This window comes from Drosophila serrata, unplaced genomic scaffold (assembly GCF_035046125.1).
Source record: "Drosophila serrata isolate PLE 108 unplaced genomic scaffold, ASM3504612v1 contig_376, whole genome shotgun sequence".
In the NCBI taxonomy this organism is placed as follows: domain Eukaryota; kingdom Metazoa; phylum Arthropoda; class Insecta; order Diptera; family Drosophilidae; genus Drosophila; species Drosophila serrata.
Genome location: NW_028257274.1, coordinates 110,605 through 128,695, shown reverse-complemented (window position 1 = coordinate 128,695; position 18,091 = coordinate 110,605). Strand labels below are relative to the sequence as shown.

The 18,091-nt window shown below is 38.4% G+C and overlaps 3 protein-coding genes across 4 annotated transcripts; 2 read left to right on the top strand and 1 right to left on the bottom strand.

The window, feature by feature from the left end:
• The first annotated feature begins 939 nt into the window (after positions 1–939).
• LOC110189038 (synaptic vesicle glycoprotein 2A) lies at positions 940–3,009 on the top strand. Its single transcript, XM_020959007.2, has 9 exons — positions 940–1,044; positions 1,107–1,268; positions 1,335–1,497; positions 1,567–1,688; positions 1,742–2,156; positions 2,226–2,355; positions 2,419–2,702; positions 2,764–2,891; positions 2,956–3,009. The coding sequence occupies exons 1-9, from the start codon at positions 972–974 to the stop codon at positions 3,000–3,002; spliced, it is 1,524 nt and encodes a 507-aa protein (XP_020814666.1). The 5' UTR covers positions 940–971; the 3' UTR covers positions 3,003–3,009.
• A 969-nt stretch (positions 3,010–3,978) lies between these two features.
• On the top strand, positions 3,979–8,180 carry LOC110189014 (synaptic vesicle glycoprotein 2A-like). 2 transcript variants are annotated; one of them, XM_086839453.1, is made up of 8 exons: positions 5,379–5,556; positions 5,614–5,775; positions 5,837–5,999; positions 6,110–6,231; positions 6,287–6,701; positions 6,762–6,888; positions 6,949–7,232; positions 7,289–8,180. In XM_086839453.1, the coding sequence occupies exons 1-8, from the start codon at positions 5,493–5,495 to the stop codon at positions 7,449–7,451; spliced, it is 1,500 nt and encodes a 499-aa protein (XP_086695579.1). In that variant the 5' UTR covers positions 5,379–5,492; the 3' UTR covers positions 7,452–8,180. The 2 variants fall into 2 exon arrangements, with proteins under 2 accessions (XP_086695578.1, XP_086695579.1); XM_086839452.1 differs by lacking the exons at positions 6,287–6,701; positions 6,762–6,888; positions 6,949–7,232; positions 7,289–8,180 and adding an exon at positions 3,979–3,992 and having other exon boundaries at positions 5,459–5,556; positions 5,837–6,133.
• LOC110189012 (uncharacterized protein CG45076) lies at positions 7,691–17,528 on the bottom strand. Its single transcript, XM_020958968.2, is given in 8 exon segments — positions 7,691–8,392; positions 8,395–8,590; positions 8,654–8,855; positions 10,943–11,073; positions 11,543–11,655; positions 11,795–12,289; positions 12,974–13,000; positions 17,324–17,528. Coding segments are annotated over 8 exon segments (1,860 nt in total). The 5' UTR covers positions 17,399–17,528; the 3' UTR covers positions 7,691–7,771.
• Between the last annotated feature and the right edge of the window lie 563 nt (positions 17,529–18,091).

Genomic DNA, 18,091 nt, shown 5'->3' with positions numbered 1-18,091 from the left:
TATAGTCAATCGATTTTAATAAAATTAAAACAGAACTTATACAATAGTAAATGTTTTATCTCAAGACAGTTGAACATATGTTAAGAAATGAAAAGGGTTTAGTTTGTTTTTAAAAATTTTCTGATTCTTCCTATGGCAGCTATATGATATAGTCCTTCGATCCGGCCCGTGAGAGTATACAAAAGAATAACTGCAAGGCTTTATTCAGATAGATTCAAAACTAACATCAACGGATAGACATTGATTGACTCTGCTATATATGCTGATCAAGAATATATGTATATATGTACATTACATAGTCGAAAATCACTCGTTCACTGCTACAAATTAGACCCAATAAAATCATTCAACAAACATTTTCTAAAGAAATAAGTTAGTTTTTATAGTATTACCCAAAATTTAATTAACTTTAACTGACTTCAGACGAAATACCTTTAGTTTAATTAAACACCACAGGCAAGTGGAGCAGAATGCTGACACTCCCTTAATAAAACCAGATTTAACAATGGGACTTAAAGCTCGAACCAAATACAGTATTCGTCATTATTTTGTAATTTCCAGTTCAGTTTACGTTCCGGTTTTGTGCTAATCTGGGAAAATTCTTCAAGATTTCTAAGCCTATTCACAAAAAATGCTTTAACAAACTATGCAATTATTTTACTAATTGTTTAAAGATACTAAGACTGAGTAAACAACCCTCACGGTAAATCGGAAACAAACACAGCATACTCGGCATCATCTCTCTCAACCAGTTTTGCATATAAAATCGAATTCATTGATGTGCTTAAGATCTCTCGCAAATTTGCTTAAATTGAAACAAAATCCCGAGTGACTTGAGCTCAAAACTGGTTTGCGGTTCACATGTCGCTCAATGTTCTATACTGGGTTATTAGAATACAATGCAAAAGGCTTAAAAGCAGGTGCTGCACCAGAGTACTGGCCAGTTGACTGTATATCAGAGGAATGTCAAGATGCACGGCTCACGGGAGAGCAACACCCTCAGTCGCAATGTGTGGGACTACGACATGGTATTGGAGAAAATTGGTAATATATCAAAATCATTTAAGTCCAAACCGGGATTAATGGGGTGGAGTTCATGCCACCAGGTTATGGAAAAACGCAATGGATTTTATTACTGGTGAGTGGTCTCCTGACCATTACATCCGTGGCTGCCCAGCAGGTAATGAGCATTATCGTCATAGCCTCACACTGTGAATTCCACACAACACAAGCGGAAAAGGGGGTAATGATGGCGGCTAGTGTTACAGGTGAGTCGAGCCCAGTCTCACATGGAGAACAATGGATAATATACATTTCCATGTTTAATGTCACAGGCATCTTCCTATCGACCTACATATGGGGATATATTAGCGATGATATAGGGCGTCGCAAGGTTCTGCTCTACGGAAATTTTGCCAGCAATGCCCTTCAATTTATTCTCATGTTTGTCACAAGCATTTCCCTGTTTAACATTATTAACCTTCTTGTTGGAATCAGGTGAGTGAAGGAATATGGTAAAAGGAAATTAATGATTTAATTGAACAATTCTCTTTTTAATTCTCACAGTGTGGGCGGAGTCTCGGCAGCACTTTATGCATATCTAAGTGAATTCAACATACCCCGACATCGAGCTGTGGCAATTAATTATTCGACAATGTTTGTTAGTGTTACTGCGATATATGTTCCAGGTAACAATGAGTAGTTTTAACCGAATTAATTACCTAACTTTTATATGTTCTAGCAACGGCCTGGCTAGTACTTTCATCCGATTGGGCCATAACCTTAGGAGATTTCGTATTCCGACCCTGGCGATTGATGTTGTTAGTTAGTCTTCTACCCGGCCTAATCGGTGGCTTAATCCTTTTGTATTACCCCGAAAGCCCAAAGCTATTGCTGTCCCAAGATAAGACCGAAGAGGCAAAAGAAGCTGTCGGTTGGATTAGTAAATTCAACAGGGGAAAGCCCATTCAGCAGGTTCTGGATTGTGACGAATTCACATTAAAGTCCGAGGATCCAGCTGGCGAGAACTTGTTATCCGACAGTCAGGGCTGCGGTATTGTGTCCAAAATTGTTCGAGCAACTATTCCCCTGTTTCACAAGCCACACGGATTCAATTTTATCCTTTGTAATCTGGCATTGTTTGGAATGTTCTTTAGGTAAGAAGTCAACAAAGAAAGCTCAAAGCCAGTACTATTAATTTCTGTATATTTATAAAAATCTTCCAGCTCGAATGGCATGCAGCTTTGGTTTCCAGAAATTGTCAACCGATCATCTGGTGCCGAAAATAACTCATCTACAGTGTGCGAAATATTAAGCGTACCCGTTGAAACCCCACAAAATGTCACAGAAACACTGGTGAGTCATTAGATTTAACTGTTTTGTTTATAAAATTTTAAAACGTTTTTGTTTGTATTTTAGGATTGCACCGATCCCATTTCAAGCAAAACCTATATAGACAACTTGATTGTGGGTTTTGCATTCTTGATAGGCTTTTCCATTCAAGGCACTCTACTAAATCCCTTGGGTCGAAAAAATGTCCTTTTAGCCGCTCTTGCAGTGGCTGCATTGAGTGGAATATTCCTGCATTTCATGGGAAATCCCACAGGAGTTCTAATACTCTTTTGCCTTTATATACTGCTGCCAGGACTCTCTATATCCATCATGATAGGAGCCATCGTTGATCTGGTGCCCACAAACCTAAGGTATTCAAATCCATCTTAACATATTACGTTTTGTTTATAAAATGTGTAATTTTATAAACAGATCTAAGGCAGTTAGCTTTTGCATGTCCATGGGACGACTTGGAATCATTGCTGCCACAAACTTAATGGGAGTTATGTTGCAACCATATTGCAATACAACATTCGCCATATTCACTTGTACGCTTATTGGTAAGTAGCTCAGAGTCTATATAAACATAAACTCTTGAATTTTGTTTTATTTGTTTAATTTCAGTGTGCATTGTAATTGTTCATTACCTTCCAATTAAAAACTCTGCTTAAGTTTGCACGTTTGATTGTTTCTCATTTTTATACCCTTGCAGGGTATTATAATTTCAGTCAGAAGTTTGCAACGCAGTGAAGGAGGCACCTCCGACCATATAAAGTATATATATTCTTGATCAGGATCAACAGCCGAGTCGATCTAGCCATGTCCGTCTGTCCGTCTGTCCGTCTGTCCGTCTGTCCTTCTGTCCGTCTGTCCGTCTGTCCGTCTGTCCGTCTGTCCGTTTCTACGCAAACTAGTCTCTCAGTTTTGAAGCTATCTGAATGAAACTTTGCAGTTAGCCTTCTATATACTCTCACTCGTATATATGTCGGAACGGGCCGGATCGGACGACTATATCATATAGCTGCCATAGGAATGATCGGATAATTTTTACAAAAAAAATTATAACAATTTCAGTTTTCAACAGAATTTGATCAAATTTAAGATATAGCCATTTTACTATACTCTACAATTTTGTATAAAATTTAATGAAAATCGGACAACTATATCATATAGCTCCCATAGGAACAATCGAGAAATTAAGACAATTAAAAATTATAACATTTTCAGTTTTCAACAGATTTTCATCAAATTTAAGGTATAACCATTTTATATCAGTCTTAAATTTTGTGTAAAATTTTATTAAAATCGGACGACTATATTATATAGGTGCCATACAAATGATCGTTAGATGTGGAAAAAAATGCACATCTGTGACTGTAAAACTGCAAATATAATATGTAAAGGTAAATGAAATGAAAGCATGTATTACTTCATTGTTTTTTAACACAAATAAATATAATTTATATTGTTGGGATTCCAAGTCATAGAAGTTCTATCTGCAAGGGTATATAAACTTCGGCGTGCCGAAGTTAGCTTCCTTTCTTGTTAAATATTGATTTTTAATGTACAAATAAATTTTAAAGTTGTTGATTGTTTCACTTAATAATGACAAATGTATTATTATTTTTAACTTGCATTGATCGAAAGTATAGCAACTTTGGGTAAGCCCTTGATGTTGGTTTCTGTTCATTCATAGTTGTAAGATATCCTCTCAGTTAAGTAAGTCAACTCATATAGTAGTTCATTGTGAATTACATATTTATAATCCAATCCAACGACTCAAGTTTTTCTTGAAATTATAATACACTGCAAGGGGATAATAATGTAGCAAAAGCTGGCGCCAATCTTTAAAGTATCATAAGGTATAATGATGCAGCAAAAGTTATGGACAGTTTTGAAACCATAGTTAGGGTAAGAAACAAAATGCATAAGTAATTTATAGATAAGTAAGAATGTTAACTTTGATTATGGTATGGTACGGTTTAGATTATAATAAAATAATGGTTAAGACTTACCGCAGTTATCTATTTTCGTCATTGCTTCATTCCTTCCGGTGTAAAGTTATGTTCTCGGCGACTCCAATCAGGCTTCTCATCGTATCATCGAAGTGAGCTTCTTCCTCGTTATCCATTTGCGTTGCATTGGCCACGTAATATTTTTGAGTTCGAAAAGTAATCACTATCACTCCCACTGTCACTATAGGTGTTAACACTGGTAGGGCCACGGACAGACTGAGCCCGGAGCGGCGGTCGGTGCCTGTATTTATAGTCCCAGAGCGTAAAAGAGAAAGAGTAACCTAAAGAGAAAGCCAGAGAAAGGGACAGGAGGAAATTTCCAGAGTAACTCAGAGAGAGTTTGGCTCACACTCAACGATCATTTCTGTGACAACTATTATATTATATAGTCATCCGATTTTGATAAAATTAAAACCGAAATTATAAAATGATTCCTTATTTCAAATGAACATTTGCTGAAAACTGAAAAAGTTATAATTTGTTTTTAAACATTTTCCGATCGTTCCTATGGCAGCTATATGATATAGTCTTTCGATCCGGGCCGTGAGAGTATATAAAGGACTAACTTCAAAGTTTCATTTAGGTAGCTTTAAAACTAACAGAAACGGACAGACAGACGATCATGGCCTGATTGACTCGGATATATTATATATATGCTGATCAAGAATATATATAATTTATATAGTCATTTTATTTTATAGTCAAAGAAAGAAATTAGTTTTTATACTATTACTTTAACTATAAGACATCAAGTAAATCCTAGAACTTAACATTCTTCTAAAACGAAATCAAATTCAGTATTCGTCATTATTTTGTCATTTTCAGTTCAGTTTGCTTCCGGTTACTAAGCCTTTTCACGAAAACGCTTTAACATTTTGATACTGGTCTCTTTTCATCAATAGTTGTAAGATCTCCTCTTAGTTAACTAAGTCAACTCACTAAGTAGTTCATTGTGAATTACATATTTATAATCCAATTTGTATTTGCACGTATAAACTTTTAACGAAACCAGAAGATCAAAACCAAATTATGCTCAAATCTCAAAACTAGTTTCTACACATTATTATTAAAATATCATTCTAAGACCTAAAACAGGTGTTTTACCATCTCAGTGATCAGTTCTCTGTCTATCAGAAAAGTGCCAAGATGCACGGCTCACTGGAGAACCGTCCCAAAGTCTGGGACTACGAAACTGTCTTGGAGAAAATCGGTAATTTATTTAAATCTCTGATGAGAAACTGATGTTGTAAAGAGTACTTGCTACCAGGTTATGGAAAAACGCAGTGGATTTTATTGCTGGTCAGTGGACTTTTAACAATAACAACAGTGGCTGCCCAACAGGCAATGGGCATAATTGTGATTGCCTCGCAATGTGACTTCCACACCACGCAGGCTGAAAAAGGCGTAATGATGGCCACAAGAACGGCAGGTGATCTCTAAATCTCACCTGGAGAATTATGGAATTCTTTAAAAAATATTTAATTTAATAGGCTTGGTCCTATCGACCATTATATGGGGATACATTAGTGATGATATAGGGCGACGCAAAGTTTTGGTCTATGGCACTTTTGCCAGTAATGCCTTGCAGTTCAGCCTCATGTTCGTCTCAGACCTTTGGCTATTTAACTTTATTAATTTCATTGCTGGAATTAGGTGAGTATATTTTTTCACGCAGTTTGAATTGATAACATAACCCAGATAGTTCATAAAGACCGGCTTAAGAGAGCTTATTTATGTAAATTTTCTCTCTCATTCAAAAACAGTGTAGGTAGCGTTCCAGCAGCACTTTATCCATATTTAGGTGAATTCAATATACCCCGACATAGAGCTGTGACAATTAACTATTCGACAATGTTTGTCACCGTTTCAGCGATAATTGTTCCAGGTAATACTTTGTGAATTATTTGCTCAACTCTAATTAAACAACTAATATATTTCAGCTGCGGCTTGGCTAATACTTTCTTACGATTGGACAATAACCTTTGGTGATTTTGTCTTTCGACCATGGCGTTTAATGTTGCTAATCAATCTTCTACCTGGCTTAATCGGAGGCTTAGTGTTATTATATTTCCCCGAAAGCCCAAAGTTTTTGCTGTCCCAAGATAGGACCCAAGAGGCAATAGAAGTTGTCTCCTGGATAAGTAAATTCAACAAGGGAAAACCTATTCAGCAGGTTATGGATTATGAAGAATTCACCCTAAAGTCGGAGGATCCAGAAGGCGAAAGATTGTTATCCGATAGTCCGAGTGGCGGTATTTTAACCAAAATCGTTCGAGCAAATATGCCACTTTTTCACAAGCCGCACAATTTGAATTTTATACTCTGCAATTTGGCAGTTTTTGGTTTGTTTTTCGGGTAAGTAAAGACTCCTTAAAATCCGTAGAGAAACTTTTTAAGAAACATTATTAATTCTAGCTCATGTGGCGTTCAAGTTTGGCTTCCAGATATTGTTAATAAATTATCTGGCGATGGAAACAACTCTTCAACTGTGTGCGAAATATTAAGCGTTCCTGTTGGAGCTCCACAAAATGTCGCACTAGAGGTATGTTTATAATTTGTTATATTTATATTAAAATTGTACTAAATATTTTTTTTATTTTAGGACTGCACAGTTCACATCTCAAGCAAAACCTATGTAGACAACTTGATTGTGGGTTTTGCATTCATGTTTGGTTTTTCCATTCAAGGCTTTCTTCTCAATCCCTTGGGTCGCAAGAATGTCCTTTTTGCTGCTCTTGGCGGTGCAGTTTTAAGCGGATTTTTACTGCACTTTATAGAAAATCCCACAGGTGTTCTGATCCTGTTTTGCCTTTACATACTGCTGCCAGGACTTTGCATTTCCATTATGATAGGAGCCATCGTTGATCTGGTGCCCACACATTTAAGGTTTTTTGTTTAATTTGATTATTTCCTTTTAATTAATAGTATTATTTAACAATCAGATCAAAGGCAGTCAGCTTTTGCATGTCTATGGGTCGACTTGGGGTCATTGCATCCACAAACTGGATAGGAATTATGCTGCAACCATATTGCAATACCACCTTCGCCATATTCACTTGTACGCTTATTGGTAAGTACTTTAAAAACAAATTAGAAGAATTCTAATATTAATGTGTTTATATTATTTCAGGGTGCGTTATAATTGTTCATTATATTCCGATTAAAAACTCTACTTGATTATATTAACGAGTCAATAATTGATCCAGGTGAAAAGTTTCAAAAATACGTATTCGAACAACTAAACAGATAGTTCTTGACAATTGTAAGAGAGATCAAAACGCACTCTCCTGTTATTGTGAAACATCCTACATAAAAATTGTATAACTTCAAGGAACAAACAATCATTAAAATAGTTTTTTATATTATAATTTTTTTTTAGTTTCCTTTTTTATAATTTTAATGACAGCTTCATGATTGTCTAGTACCTATTCCTCCTCCTCTTCCTCCTCCCCATCATCCTCCTCTGGCTCCTCGTAGCTGTCGCCACCGGCGGGGGCATCCTCCACATTGGAGCTCAGCTCGATAATGGGTTCCTGCTCGTCGATGGGCGTCACAGGCTCCTCGACCAGAGGCTCAGTGGCATCGACATCATTCTCACCCTTCTGGATGGCCTGCAGCTCCTGGGCCGCAAGCTCGTTCTCCTGGCGGGCGATCTCGGCCAGCTCGGCGGCCTGGCGGGCCAGTTCGGCGTCGTCCTCCTTCTCGATCTCCGCCAGGCGTTCCAGCTCCTGTTCACGCAGGCGCTGCTCCTCCTCCAGGCGGGCTTCCTCAGCGGCACGAGCCTCCTCGGCAGCCTTGACAGCGGCCGCCTCCTCGGCTAAGCGTGCCTCCTCAACGAGGCGAGCCTCCTCGGCAGCGGCAGCTTCCTCGGCAAGACGAGCTTCTTCAGCGGCTTTAGCAGCAGCGGCAGCTTCTTCGGCAGCTTTAAGGGCGGCAGCTTCCTCGGCTAAGCGTGCCTCCTCAGCGGCCTTAGCTTCTTCGGCAGCCTTAAGAGCAGCGGCTTCCTCGGCAAGACGAGCTTCTTCGGCAGCCTTGGCAGCGCGGCAGCGGCAGCTTCTTCGGCAGCTTTAGCAGCGGCAGCTTCATCAGCAGCCTTTTGGGCAGCATCTGCTGCCGCCTTTTGGGCGGCAACTTCCGCTTGGCGAGCCTCTTCGGCGGCAGCTTCTTCGGCAGCTTTCTTGGCCTTGGCAGCAGCCTTTTGCTCGGCCTCAGCGGCCAGGCGATCGCGCTCCTCCTTCAGAGCCCTTTAAACACAATATAAGAACTTGAATAAACCCTTCTACATTACCCAAAAGCGAATGACTTACCTCTCCTCACGACGCTTGGCCTCATCAGCCTTCTGGGCGCGCTTCTTCTCCTGATCCACTTCGTCCAGGGCCTCCTCGTTGACCGTGAGGAGACGCTCCTGACGGAGACGTTGCTTCTCCTTGTTCTCCAAGTCGACGGGATCCTCCAAGGGCCTAGGGGCAGAGAACTTTCTAGTTGGACGGTTAGGATCCAACTCGGCATCTGAAATTGAAAGCTTGTCATTCTCCTCATTATAATTTTCTTCTTATCATATTTATTCTCCTCATTATATTTATATAATTGATCCTTAACTTTGCTCTTCAGTTTATCCATTATCACTTACATATAATAATACTTACTCTTCGGAAAGGCGTTGGGTTGGTGGTTTTCTTATAGACGAGGCAAGGTAAAATTGCAGATACAGTAGACGCCAATGGTTTAGAGTATTGTGTGGCATTAATGGGAGTTTTTAGAAAGTTCTGGGCATGAAGATTTTGAAACCAAAATGTGGTTAATGGGTTAAGCATACATACAATATATACATCTCAAAATTCAAAAACTAGAGTACATAAATCAAGCTGAGGTCTCGAGGTTTTGTGGATAGTGAATTCAATGTAAATTGAATTCATTTGAGCAACAAAAATATGTTATTTACATGAAATATTCTCCTTGGTTTCCTATAAAGTTAATAAGCCTGTAACCCCCTTTGAAAAACCCCATAAAAAAGAAGTTTCGTTTTGGATCAGTATTTACAAATTAATATATTGATAGATATATGTAAGTAAATGTCCCTAAAAATGTGTTTACATATGCATGAACATAACATAATTGGTTAACCAAATTTGCGCCGACATCTAAATATATCTTAAATGCCAAATAATTATGCACATGAAGTTGTATTTATATATATTTTTTAAAGTCAATGAACGTGAAAAGAAAACATTTAATAATCAGCTACTATATATCGGCACCTAAGTTACAACAAATTGAAAGAGAATGAAGAAGTATCTACATTTTGGTAAGTCACATGAAAAAGGGTTAGTATCACAAATGATGCGCTGGATATCTTCATTATCATTATTATTAATTATTATTATTTATTCGATCTTTTTAGCTGTTCTGATCTGATCTGACTTTGTGTAGGTATTAGTCTGAGTAGTGAAAGCGCCAGAGTGTGTCGATATCAAGTGTTCATCTTGTAGATATCGGCTAAGTGTCTACCATACGCAAAAGAAAGTCTTTTAGATTGGTTTATTTAAGAAAGAGAAGTGTATGTCCATACAAAAATCAGGCATGTTATCATTTAGGCCTCAACTTCAACAGCTTCAACTGGAAAGAATCAATCAATCATAAAACGTATAACGTTAGTGAAATACAATGAACTGAACAATTCAGGATGCAGCAACCAAATATGTAAGTTAGTTACAAATGAATAAATTAAGTCAACTCTCAATGGCACCGGCTTATACGATTATTTGTATTAATATTCAGGGGAATTTCTGGGCTTCCGAACAGGAAGAATATAATTTGGACAAGTCAAAAATAATGTTATACCGAAAAATCTCAAACGAATATCATACTATAGTTTGTTTTTTTAATTAAAGCCTTGGGTGCTTTCTCTTATTTAAAAAACATATTATAAAGTCTGTCATGTAGGTGAGATCTGAAGATTTATAATTCGAAGATAAAGTATGATATAAACAATTAATGGTATGGATATATGGATGAAGAGTGTAGCCTTAACTCTGGTCCATTTATGTTCAATTCAATTCAATTCAATTCTTTAAATGTTTGTTTTATTTTATTTTCGCATTTATATTTTTAATCATTTTGAAGTTACCAAAAAAAAATCGCACAAATCCTTGTCCTTATTTTGCATCTCTCAATGAATGGTACTCGTTTTGGCGGCAACATCAATTACATATATGCTTGAGTGATATATATATACAGGTGTCATATTCAAGCATCGTATTAACAAAAATGAACAGTACTTACCTTCCTTCTCAGGAACATGGGCTTTCTTATCACTCTTCCAAGTCGGATGTCTAAGGTACCAGGACAAGAGGTTAATATCAGTTCGAACTTTGTCCGAATCGTACATGGGACTCCTAATATTATAGGCCTTGTCACCGCAAATCCTTACTGATGCAAGATGACTTTTACCTTGGTTGTTATTTAATTATTTAAAAAATATGGAATTTAATAGCTATTTAACTGTACAGTATACGATAAGGGATGTCTAACCACAGTTTTGTGTACTGAATATATATAGTGCCATAATCGTGCACCAAGTCGGATAGGCAACTCACCAACATATTTTACAGCTGGCCGGGGATAATGCGAGATATTGTGAACTTCCTTGGCAATATGACGCACAGGATTTGTGACACGGGCCACATAGGCGTCCAGGGCAAGTTGGGAAGTTGGTTCATAGGTGTAACTATAATTAATATATATTTTTTTAATTTACCATTAATACAAATAAATAATAAAAATAAATATTTTACTGATGGAAATATATGTTTTCAGACAGATTTTCACTCTAAATATCTTTTACGTTCTGTAACTTTTAATTGTGACCACATGTCGTATACGTAATAATTGCCTGTAAATATCACTCATACGCCATGTGTGCAAGGGCAAATAGCATTCTACGCCTCAAAATGATAAATTCATTTATGGTAAAATACATATATGGTAAACTATTTACATTTATTAATGGTAAAATATAGAATTGTCTATACTTAACCTTGACAGACATTATATCACAATCAAGGGTAAAAACACAATACCGGAGACATGATTAAAATTCTTCTCTTATTCTTTGAAATAAGCATTTAATATTTTCTTAATTAATTTAAAATTCTGTAAATATATATTTAGAAATGATTATTTTATTTTCGACTTACCCGGTGACTGGGAAGGGTGTGCAGCTGCGAGCACGGCGCAGCACGGGAGTATGCAAGTCACGAATCAGAGATTGCGCCCGGTTGCGAATCCGGCTTGTTTCCTCAGAGAAGGTCTGCAAGGGGACTCTGAATTAGATGAATCCTCAACCAAATGATTGATGGCGTAACGAACTCTGCGAAGGCTACAGCTACGACTACGCAAGCTTGCTCTAGCTAAGATCTATTTAGCTTTACTTAGGCAGACCAACTTACGGTGAAGGGTTCGGTATTGAGGTAATTGGTAAGGGCCCGAGCACCATATCCTGGCGGCAGCCTCTTCAGGTAGGAGGGCACTGAGCGGACCGGGGTGGTCGTGATCCTCACCGGCGAGGTGGTGATCCTCAGCGGGGATAGCGAACGGGCGGGGGCGTACACCCGGGTGACCGTGGTCGGGCTGTAGTAGTAGGACGGCGTGTAAGTGGTGTACGAGGTCGGGATGTAGGTCGAAGTGTAGGTCGATGGCAAGTAACTGGGGCTGTAATAGGTCGATGGCGAAGTGTACGAGTACGAGGTGGTGCGCTCCGGCGATGAAATCACTCGGGTCGTCGTGCGGACAACGCGAACTGGCGACGGTGAGTGGATAACCCGGGACACCACGCGGGCGGGCGAGGTAACCACACGGATGGGCGAGGTCACCACACGGGTGCCGGTGATCACGCGCCTGGGCACCGAGTAGCTCGAGTAGATCGGGTAACTCGACTTGTATACCTAAATTTGTCAACAGTTTTTCAAAAATTAACACAACATTGAATGAAGAGGATTTGATGAAGACGAGAAATCTCGTTAACGTTATCGTTATTGCAATGAGGAAGCCAGTAATGAAAGTAAACAAAGTTTAACTATTAACAGAAACAGAAACATAAATATTTAGATAATGATTCACTCAGTAGATGAGTTTTTTTGGTGATGAACGATGGTTTAATGAATTCGAAACCCTTACAATATTTTTATAATTTGTAAAAAAGCAAAACAATATCATTAATTTGAATAATGATCTATAAATTGAAAGATGATCTTGACTCTTAGCAGAGAAACATTACGAACGTTCTAAGACTCCTAAAATGCTAACATTTATAGACTTATCTTTTCAAAATATACAATACAAACTCATTAATTAAAACATTCCTCCTTAACTCATGTATCTTAAATTTCTGATAATTATTCCAACATCCTTAAAGGATCACTTTTAGGTATCTTCTTGGACTATGTGGTAAAATTAAGTTAAACTAAGGACTCACTACTAACCAAGTCCGCTTCCAGTGACGATGATGTGATGGATGTGATGGAACAGTGTGATTATAGTCAATGGAAAAGAATAAGTTGTGAGACCATAGATATAGACATGGATGACAGGCGATGTGTGTGCGATTGCGATGAAATGCAAATACTTACACGAGTTACTTTCGAGACCGTCGGGTACTGAAAGTAATACAAAATAAGGCATTTGTTGTTTTTAATCCAAAAAATATGACAACTCTCTCTCATATATTCTCATATTTCTTGACAAAACGGCTTGAATGGATTGTCCATTGTTTGATTTCCTAATTTGTGTTTGTGTTTCTGTGTCTTCCGTATGAATATCGTATCTGACTTGTGATCGCGGATCAAGTAAAGTAACACTAGGTTTATTTGAGATAAGACCGTGTTTATTTTATTGTATCACAAATATGTTTTAACATGACTGCTTGAAGGTTGTGCAAATACATAAAAGAGGCGACTCTAGTCTATATGCGGATCAATGTGTGGTCATTAGTGGTGATTAGTCCAAGTCAAAACATTTACATCATCTGAATTCGAGCATCGTATACATATATAGGCACTCAAGGTTAGCGGTGGTTAGATGGATTATTCGAAGGATATAGTAGATATATATATATATATAATCGAAACAATGACGTTGGATTAGTGGGCACCGAAAACATTCAAAGCACCGGAGAACTGGTGTGCAGCATCAGCAGCATCCTAATCCTAAACGTGGTAGGAGAAGTGACGGTACTTGGTGCCGCCCGGCAGGTTGCCGGAGGTGGTCGACGAGTAGCTGTAGCCGCCGGGTCCGGCGCCAGTGGTGCTGGTCCGCTCGGTGCTATAGTTGTACGAGCCGCCGGGGCCGCTGCGCGACGTTTTCTCAACGGTCGAGGTGTACGTGGATCGCTCCGGGCGGTACGAGTGCGGGTTGCTCGAGTCGTAGCTGTTCTTCTCCACAGACGACTTCGAGGTGTACGAGTAGTCCGAGGAGGCGCGGCTGCGGTGCGAGCCAGGTCTGTCCGTGCACAGGTCTAAGCGTGGAGTCTATAAATTCCGATTTGATATTGATATATTGAAAATGTTTGGCATTGGCATTGGCATTTTTTTGGGTGGGGGCAACATTGGCAACACAAGCATCAATCATTTAAAGGTACGTTAAAGCTCCTCCTTCGAATCTTCTATCTGCTGTAGGCAACGGTCCAACAAAAAAAAGAAAACCACAAAAATAATAACGCAAGGCGACTCTCGAAAACGGGGAAATTGAAACATGTTCGAATGTTTAACTTTAGAATTTCATCTTGGCACACACAATGCTATGATTCTATGATTCTATGAAGTTGTGAAACGTTAGATACAATATACATTAGCTACACAGAGGAAAAAATCATTGTTAGTTGGATTAAATATCATTCCCTAAATTATATATTAAACGGTAGAAACTCTACTTGATTTTATGGGAAGTTAAACCCAAGTCAACTGATATTTCCTCTGCACAGTCTACGAACGTGTACAAATGGGTTAAAGTGGGTTAACACACAGGGTTTAATGGCTAAAACTAAACGTAGTCCTATCAATTTTTTTGTGTAATTTTTCAGTTTTTTTTTATTTGTTTGTCGATTATTTTGTTCTTAGCTGAAATTAAGGTTCGTTCGATTGTGTTCGGGATTAAGGCATAACTATATGTGTAACATGGAGAAAGTAGATCTAGTAGCTGTACTTGGTGACCATCGCACCCGATTTCTCATTGCGGTAGGTCTCCCTCCGCACCGGCAGGCTCTCGGACACAGCCCTGTGCAGCCGGGGTAGCTGCGAGTCCAGGCTATCCCGGAAGGTGCGGGCCGCGGTATTGCCACCAGCCTCCACGGTGTCGATGTGCTGACGCACCATACCCAGGATGCGGGTGCGGTTCTTGTCCCGCGTGGACACATACGGCTCGATGGGCTCATAGGCCAACCGGTAGTTGGGCTTGATGGCCGCCCGGTTGATCGGATCGAGGATCGAGTGCTTGCGACGCTCATGATCGGGACGCCGGACACCGAAGGCGGTCACCGGATCCGAGATGAGCGACGGACGCGGCACGAACGGAACTTTCTCCCAGTCAATTGGTGTTCTCTGGTTCGTTCTCTGCAAAGCCCAAAATTCCACAAATTTCGATTTAATTTCTGGGACAGGGTTAAACGCGATTAGGGAGAAGATCTTGGCCAGATCTGGCGGCGGTGCTGCGGGACTCAACGTGGTGTAGCGGTGGCAATGGCGGTGGGACTCATATATATACACTCTTGGGTACGGACGGGAGCTGAGGCGGGCATTTATACACAGCTATATATACAGCTTCGCAGTGGTTGAGATTTATAGTTATCCTTGTGCTGGTTTTGGGTCAAGCGATATCCAATATATGCGAAGGATCCTAACATTATGACACAAGTTGCGTATTTACATATGTAAGTGAAGAGAGGGGAGTGGACCTTCTATAGCACATAAAGCCCTATTAATATTGATTTCAAATGAACAAAAGTATTATTTTTTATTGAGAAACTTGATGAGAAATAGTTAAAATGCATTGGATACATCTTCAGTTTAACTAACAACCTTTTTAAAAAGTTATGTACTCAAGTTTAAAAAAGTTTTAAAAATAGAAGTGACAGTAAGAGGCACTTTGTACTTTGTAATATCACTCATACGCAGTGTTGTATCTGCTCAAAAATTAAATTCATTTGATTTTTATTTATTTATTAATTTTATAAAATCTAAATATTAACTAATATAGGTCCACCCCAGGTCTAAATACACATACTTATGTAAATATGCATATTGATACGACGTAGTGTGGTTGTAAGTATTATGTGCAATGGGAGCATTATGGATACACTCGCAGCATTTAGTTCGAACACAAAAACAGCAAACATTGACTTATGTACAATAATACATAGATAGGCAAGTTAATATTTATAAATAAGCAGTTTATCCTGTACACTAATCCCTGAAAAAATACAAGCAACATTCTTAGACTTCAATGACATCATGGCATGATCCCCTTTTCGTCATTAAAAAAGACAAAAGTTGGACATAAAGTGTCCACAGACAATGGCGATTATTAAAGGCACTTGATGTACATATTTATTCTCGCCTTGGATTATCATCACACTCATTAATACCGACTGAAAAATCGGTTTTTTGTTTTTTCAGCATTTATCTTCTTCTTCTGGTTTTTATTTTCTTATTTTGAAAAACGCCTGAGACTTTTGCTGGCGTTATTTTATTGCCGCTGCTGGTTCCCTCCCATAGCTTCTTCGGTTTATTTGAATATATTATGGAAATCGGAAAAGATATTTTTAGGACTAGCGAAGAGCGAAATGCGCGCGCATCTAGTATTACACATATACAAATCGGCGGAACCAGAACCAACCACTACGGAGATTGTTCGAGAGAGCTGCACCTGTATGGGTTTCATTGGGAATTCGCATGTGTTTGGAATTCCACTCCTCTATATATGCTATATGCTAAACATTTTTGGGCACCAGCGAACGGGCCGGACGGACCTCGGCTTTTTGTAAATAATAATAAATTAAGATAGAGAAATGTTTCGGCCTCCGCTAAATTCTGAAATTCTCAAATACTGAAAATGTATTCGCCCGTTAGATATTATATATATTTTTCTTTTTGGGGGGAGGGATGAGTAAACACGAAATATCCGAAAAGAGATATGAAGATCATCATCGGTGGGGCTGCCATAAATTTAGGAAAAATTATAATTCCCACGATCTTGCACGAGAATTGCAATGGCTTTTGCTTCACACATTCGCATAATCTTTCTTATTTTTTTTTTTGTCATATGTACATATATTTATTTAATTGGGGTCTGCCTTGACGAGCATTACGGTTAAGCTGCACATATATCACATTTATAATACAGGAGACCATAATGAGAACGATTAAAGTTGTTAGAAATACGTTTATGTTTATGATTAACTACACACAAATGTTGCACACAGAGAACCCCATAAAAAATATATATTATTTTCATGTCCTTTATATTTACACATATGTACGCCCGCTCGTAAGATATTCTCTAGAGTGTAATAATTCTAAGTTATATACTGTAAGTTGGATACGATATTCATAGTTTGGTAGACACTTTGCATTCAAACGTGTTTCAATTTCTTCAATATTCATCTGTTCGCTTGCCAAATATGAAACCATTGAGTACAGCCAGTGGGACACAAGCGCTTAAAACTGATTTCATTTTTTATATAGATTTTTAAATAAATTCTTTTACTACATATTCGATTAGCTAAACTGCCTTTAAATATGTCAAATTTATCCGCAGCGTTTCCGTACAGTTTTCCACTCAAGAATAATAGTTTGAAAGTTGAATTTAGAATTTTTCAAATCGTACGCACAGATATATTTCACAGATTTAAAAAAGGATTTATCAAGGAAAAACCACACTACCGTATGTCAAGTTTATTAAGTTTATTGGCGATGGATGGGGCTTACCGTAACGGCGTAAGAAGTCGTCACCGGCCTCGAGGAGTACGTTCTGCGAGTTGTAAATCCACTTTCGTAAACCATTTTTGCGATTTTTCAAGCGATGCCTCTTTGTGGAATTAGAATTTGAGTTTGAATTTGAATTGTTCGTTGGATTTGGTTCGGATTTGTCGTCGTTGCGTGTTGTTCACTTGACGCCCGTTCGAGTTGATCTGCCCGAGAATCGTCCGGAGCACTTGCTTATAATTTTTTGATTTTCAAAATTTTTCACACAGCCTTCACTCACTCTCTCTCGCTCTCGGCACCTCTTTTTCTAACCATCTCCCAAATAAACTTATTTTTGGAATTAAGAAACATTGACATCTCTCGGCGAAAAAAAGAGCGAGCAATTTCTGTTTACATAAAGCCAACACTTTTCATACGTCAGTATGTATGTTTGTATTGGGAGGAAAAGGCCTATATACATATGTACATCGATCTTTGGTCACGGAATAAAGTAGCCCTTTTAGAAAGTGATTCATTTCAGGTATTTGTTTTCCAGCATTTTCTATTTACGCATCTTGGGATCCCACTTGTTTATATTTATTTTTAATTTAGCATGTTAAAGGATTGTTTCCGGAGAGACGGGCCTTGATAACCATTAAATTAATTATTCATACTTATGCATTCACATTCAAAAATATGGAATTCCATTATAACAAATCAAAAATAAATGAACCTTTTAAATACAAAGTAAACTAAAAATCAATTATTAACATTTAAAAAAACCCTTTGGCT

Excerpts from the sequence above, each read along its gene's own strand:
- LOC110189038 (XM_020959007.2), top strand. The coding sequence starts at position 972 with ATGCACGGCTCACGGGAGAGCAACACCCTCAGTCGCAATGTGTGGGAC. Across the intron at positions 1,269-1,334 it reads GATGGCGGCTAGTGTTACAG|GCATCTTCCTATCGACCTAC; the intron begins GTGAGTCGAGCC and ends TTAATGTCACAG. Across the intron at positions 2,157-2,225 it reads TTGTTTGGAATGTTCTTTAG|CTCGAATGGCATGCAGCTTT; the intron begins GTAAGAAGTCAA and ends AAAATCTTCCAG.
- LOC110189014 (XM_086839453.1), top strand. The coding sequence starts at position 5,493 with ATGCACGGCTCACTGGAGAACCGTCCCAAAGTCTGGGACTACGAAACT. Across the intron at positions 5,557-5,613 it reads AACTGTCTTGGAGAAAATCG|GTTATGGAAAAACGCAGTGG; the intron begins GTAATTTATTTA and ends ACTTGCTACCAG. Across the intron at positions 6,232-6,286 it reads TTCAGCGATAATTGTTCCAG|CTGCGGCTTGGCTAATACTT; the intron begins GTAATACTTTGT and ends AATATATTTCAG.